The sequence below is a fragment of the Lactuca serriola genome, chromosome 4 (genome assembly GCF_051521515.1).
Source record: "Lactuca serriola cultivar US96UC23 chromosome 4, Lser_US96UC23_V15, whole genome shotgun sequence".
NCBI lineage: Eukaryota > Viridiplantae > Streptophyta > Magnoliopsida > Asterales > Asteraceae > Lactuca > Lactuca serriola.
This window is the reverse complement of record NC_136411.1, coordinates 129,037,558-129,043,454: the sequence shown is the minus strand read 5'-3', so window position 1 is coordinate 129,043,454 and position 5,897 is coordinate 129,037,558. Positions and strand designations below refer to the sequence as shown.

Below are 5,897 nucleotides of genomic sequence, written 5' to 3'. Positions count from 1 at the left end.
TAAAATCATCAAGAATTTTTGTGTGGAAACCCAACTAATTATGAAAAACAAACAAAGAACTACTTCATAATGTCAATTTAATTAAGGGACATACAATACTTGTGAAAAAGATACTGATTACAAGAGACCTAAAACCTCTATTTATTATATCAAAATGGATAAGCATGGCTAATACTTAGGCTACAACTATATCCAAGAAAAGCCGACTTACACTAGGAAGTAATAACTCCAAACTAACGACTTGACTTATTGAGACACATATTCAGCATTGTTTTGTAGAGATGGATAACCAATTTAACCATTAATCTTTTTATTTGGAATGACTTTGTTTTTATGGACTCGATCTAGTTTGCCATTACAACCCTATGATTTTCACATACCGAAATACAAATAGCAAGAAAATCATCAATTTATATTCAATAAACCACAAAACATGCAACGCATCTTGGTGATTACTTGAAAATTTCTAGTCATTTAGATCACTAATGTTACTGATATTTATCAACAACAGGAGTAAACCAAAATATCTTTCTTTTACACATACCTAAAACTAACCCTAAATTCCGCATATCATCTTGCAAAACAAAAACATAACTTTTTTTTTCAGGAGACAATTGTAGGCAACCTTTCAGTGAAAACCTCAAATTCACTATCTCGACACAGCATACTGATCCTCACATACTTCATACTTGCCCCAAAATGCTTCCCACCTCTCGTGTATATCTTATTCTTTCGAAGAAAACTTTCACAATCATCCACGTCTCCCTCACACTTCAACCAAGCAAAAGCTACAACAAAAACAAAAACAAAAAATACGTCAAATTTATTGAGTTAATCATATATTCATTTTATGTCTTGAAATTAATAAAATTACCAGGGAGCTGCCCAAAAGTCCGGCCACTGAAAGAACATGTCTCCGGTGAAAAATCCGGCAAACTAAAAAGACGAGTTTTATCAACAGCTTCTCTAATTTTCTTCCATCTTTTTTCCATGAGTTTGTAGCTATAATCAAAGAAAGATTCATCATCATCATCATCATTATCACAGCTATCAGACACAGCTTGCAAAATCTTTGCTGCTCGAATCTGTGAATCTTTGGACACACCAATCGTGTTGATCTCTATAAATGTCGTCATCTTTTTAGCGACCTCTCTATCTTTCACAAGCGCCCATCTACAACATAAATAATAGTAAAATTAATAATTTAGAAAAAAAGAAAAATTATATGTATTTTATTTACCCGATTCGGGAACCGGCGTGACCCGTGGATTTGGAGACAGTGAAGAGCATGATATCGTAATCAGGTGGAGGTGATAAAATGGGTGTGTATTGAGGCCAATAGTAAGCGAGATCATGAATTAGAATCCCTTTATGGCCTCTGACTACATCTTGTCTTGAAGATCCATCGGGGTTATTAGGAGAAGTGATTAGTTCGATGTAGGGTTCTTCTTTGTTGAACTTATGAGCGTCTCCTGCCCATTTGTGTAGCCCTGATTTCAAGTAGTCTGTCATCAATGGGTACGACTGCAATAAAATGTAACAACAATATTTCAATATTTTAATATATATATATATATATATATATATATATATATATATATATATATATATATATATGTTTTATTGGCAAAATGAAAACATACATTTTGTGGTCTATGGATACTCTAATAATACATTGTCATTTAATTTTTGCAGTGTTATTTGGTTGACTTGTTAAAATCATTTTGTCTTCCCTATGTCAGTGTAGCATTAAAGCCTCTCATCAATACAAGTCAAATACACAAAAAAAAAACTTTGCGACATTGCTTTCACATCAAGCGATCAGAAAATAGTTACAGAAAACCATATATTTCATGATAAAAGCATGTGCCACTTAGTCAACTAAACCAATCATAGATTCAAAACATATTCAAATTATCTCAACAAAACACAAAACTCAATCTCAACCGTTTGATCAAATTCATCTCGCGATGATTTGATCAACGGTTGAGATTATTTTTGTTCAGATAATTTGGTTCTGTGTTGAAACCTGATTATCTGATAATAAAAATATTAAAAGTTACCGAATAAAACGGAGCGGCAGACACGACATTCATGGGGGTGGAAGCATTGTGAGGTGAGAGAGCAAAAATTGCCGCCTGGTAAAGTTGCGAAGAGCCGGTTCCAACCACCATGTGGCGGCCCTCCATGACAGCATTGCCGACCACTTTGTGCAGCCTTGTGACTGCAGTCACGAGCTCCGGCTCCAAAAACCAGCAAACGTTTTTAACATCTGAAAAGTAACTTATGTGCTGCCAACCGGAAGTCACAACCGTTGTTTTTTCACCTTTTTGCTTCCAAAAATTTTCATACATCGTCGGGTCACCACTATATTTTAAAAAAAAAAATACCATATAAATTAGAACTATAAGCCCATATTTGCTCCAAAACAATATAATATATATTTATTTTTTGTAACTTATATTTTTAAATAAATTCAAACAAACAATTTGCAATGCTAAATGGTTCGACTCAAACCCTAACTGTTTCTCCAAGTATACCAGCTTGGTCGAATAAACAAGGTTTGGTGATGGGAAAGAGAGGACACACATGGTGACATGTGTAAAGATCTTAATGGACACCTAATATTAGTAAACTAAAAGAGGAAACAACCTATGCAAGCAAAAGGGTTCTTCTTATGAACTGACATGGTAACATGGTTTTTTTTTCTTATGGACTTTAACCAACCACATGAGAAATAAGTCGGATAAACAGTAATCCAATAAGATACTTCAAGTGTGTGATTTATTGATATGAATATGAATATAGAATACAGTGGACTAGGTTTAATTAAAAAATTCAAAAACAGTCGATGGGTTCTTCTTTTGGTAATTGCTTTAGTATTAAACTAAATAAAGTGGAACAATTAACTATTATCTTATTATTATTATTATTATTATTATTTGTTGAAAAGATTGAGGTGCTGGAAGTGGAACAAAGCAAAAGACAGCAAAGCAATGGAAATGATTACGGGCGGCGGTGGTGGAGGTAGTGGTGGCGGTGGTGGGTGTTGTGGCGGTGGTGGTGGCAATAAAAACAACATATAATCATGTACTTGAAAACGAAAGCAAGAGGACAATGAGGCACGTTAACCAACAGTGCACGTTAGCATAAAACGGTAGACCCTAGAATCGGGAAGTAAAACTTTGGTGGTGGAAACGGGTGGCTCCCCCAAACCATGACATCCACCATCGGAATTCACAAAACCGAATTGTCTTTGTCTATGTGCTAACGTGAACGCGTGCTGATTTGGCGCATGTTACTGTAGTGTCCTTTTCAATACTATCCGTAACCGCACTTACCGAATTTATTGTAAAATTGTTGTATTTCCCTTCGCTATAAATATTTTCTGTAATCTAATTAATGAATAAATCAAAAGTAGATCACATTTTTGGCCCTTCGGTATAATTGATTTTTTTGTTATTACAATTCCAAGAGGTTTTTTTTTTTTTAATTTTGGCTCTTATTTGAATGTTTCGGTAACATATTTGGTTTCTCTTTTCAAAGTAAAATGGCTATATTTTTTAAAACAGAATTACAAAAAACAGGTATAGTCGGGGACAAAAAATGTTATTAGAATTTCAAATAAGGATTAAAATTGCAAAAACCAACTACAATAAAGGACCAAAAATATAATTTACGCATAAATCAATTACAGTATGAAATCATGCAACGATTACACACTAATTATTCTACTACAAAAAAATAGATATTTTTGGTAAAACCATGAAACTGTTGATATTTTGTTTTATTTTCCAGATATACAAATATTTTTAGATATACTTTTTTTTCCTAAAATAACAATTGATATGAATAATAATAATGAAAATAATCTTATGATTGGAATCCAACGATAATTATTAGGTATCGATCATGATTTAGATTCGAGTACGGCAGCACTTACTGGTCAAGATTGATGACAACACTCTCCCCGCCATCTGGAACCACAGTAGATGCAACATACGACGTCGTTGCCAGTATCTCTGTCCTCTTGCTGCTAACCTGCGCCTCCTCCACTCTTCCGTTGTTTTTCTCACCATTAAAACAGGAGCCATGAAAATGGAACTTCTGCTGTAGATTTCCCCAGCTACTCCATTTCGATGATAGGGTTTCTTCATCATCGTAGTTTATTTTCCAAATCAAACACATATTCATCGCCAGAGACACCAACAGAAAGTTCTTCAGAACGAACATAAAATCCGCCATCTCTCTCGTTTTCTTCCTTTTTGAATGCGACAACGAAGAGACCTTCGTGAATACGATTCTATAGAGAAAAAGGAGAGATCCAAATCTCAAGTGCAAGTTGATTCAAATCATTGAAAAGGACCACATGAAGTGAACGTTTCCGAAACGGATGAAATGAAAAGGATAGAACAAGTGGCTGGATCCAGAAAAAACCGGTGAGAAATGATGATGTTTGGTGTTAGGAATTCTAAGTAAAACGTTTCGTTCGATCTAAACTGTGCCCATGGGTGATGAATCTGAAGAAAGAAACACTGGCATTTTTCTCGATTATTGTGCGGAGTAGGAGATTTTTCTGGGAGAAATCACAATCTTCATCGATTGTTGAAAGGATTTGGGGAAAGCGATAGATGTTTGAGTGATGTATTGTATCAAAGGATCACGCAGACGTCAAATAGCAAAAAGGAAAAAAGGAAGAGGAGAAGAAGACGAAGGGGGATGGTTGTGGTGTGTTGGGGATGGAAATGGGCTCGAAAGGCTGCTTACTGCTCTTTTAGCAGTTAAGCTTTTCCACTTACCAAAGGTTTTTTAATTTCTTTTCTTTTATTTATTTCTATGATACGAGCGAATAATATTTTATTATTAACTTTTTAAGATATAACGATTTAAAAGGGTAATATATTTTTCGATTTTTACATATTTAGTCACTGAAATTTTTTTCCGTCCGTATTTACCCCTTCAACTTGTTAAATTGTACACATTTAGTCCTTATGACCGGCTACTCCAGGTTAACCGGTAAAAATGACTTAATAGGGTAGTATATTTTTCACTTTGTACACATCTAATCCTTAATATAATTTTTTTTTTGCAAAATAAGTCATTTTTATTTTTGTATTCATTCAGTACTTATGAATGATTTTTTTAGGTTTTTCTCACGACATCTTACGTAGGATAGTCATATGGTGGTGGGATAGGTTGAGGTGGTCTTGCTATATGTTGTAGGCCAAGATACCTGGTGCGGGCCGACTATAAGCTATAGGCACGTGGACTCGAGAATAGCATTTGGGTTAAGGCGGCATGCCAACAAACCCTGGATATTCCAGTCTGATGACTGATTTGACATGTTGCATGTTGGCGTTCCAGTCTGATGACTGATTGGGCCAAGGTATTCCAATATGATGAGTGTGGGTCCGTTATGCATGATAATACATTTATTGTATCGAGTATTTTGAAGGAAACTCACTAAACTGTGTGCTTACCTAGTTGTTTATGTTTTCAGATTCTATCGTTGGTCGTGAGAAAGAGAATGCATGATTGTACACACTCATCAATAATATTGAGGATTCTGTGTTACTTATATTACTCTGATTTTTGATAAATATATTTTGGAATAAACGTTTTTTCTTAATAATTGATTTATAATTATGAAGTTTTGCCTTATTTAAAAATGAAATTTTTTTGTGAAAATGAGACATTACATATAAACATCAACAGCCTCACACACTTCATCAATGATTGTCCCACGTAAGATGTCGTGAGAAAAACTCAAAGAAAACATTCATAAGTATTGAATGTGTACAAAAACAAAAATGATTTATTTTGAAACAAAAAAATATGAAGGACTAAATATGTACAAAAATATTAATGACTAAATGTGTACAAAATGAGAAATATAT

The 5,897-nt window shown here is 34.1% G+C and overlaps 1 protein-coding gene across 1 annotated transcript; it reads right to left on the bottom strand.

The window, feature by feature from the left end:
• Window positions 1-452: 452 nt before the first annotated feature.
• Window positions 453-4,765, bottom strand: TAR2 (tryptophan aminotransferase related 2). Its single transcript, XM_079039955.1, has 5 exons — window positions 3,944-4,765; window positions 2,064-2,367; window positions 1,241-1,524; window positions 875-1,173; window positions 453-788 (listed from the first exon to the last, which is right to left on the bottom strand). Exons 1-5 carry the CDS (start codon window positions 4,243-4,245, stop codon window positions 604-606), a joined length of 1,374 nt encoding a protein of 457 aa, XP_078896081.1. The 5' UTR covers window positions 4,246-4,765; the 3' UTR covers window positions 453-603.
• Between the last annotated feature and the right edge of the window lie 1,132 nt (window positions 4,766-5,897).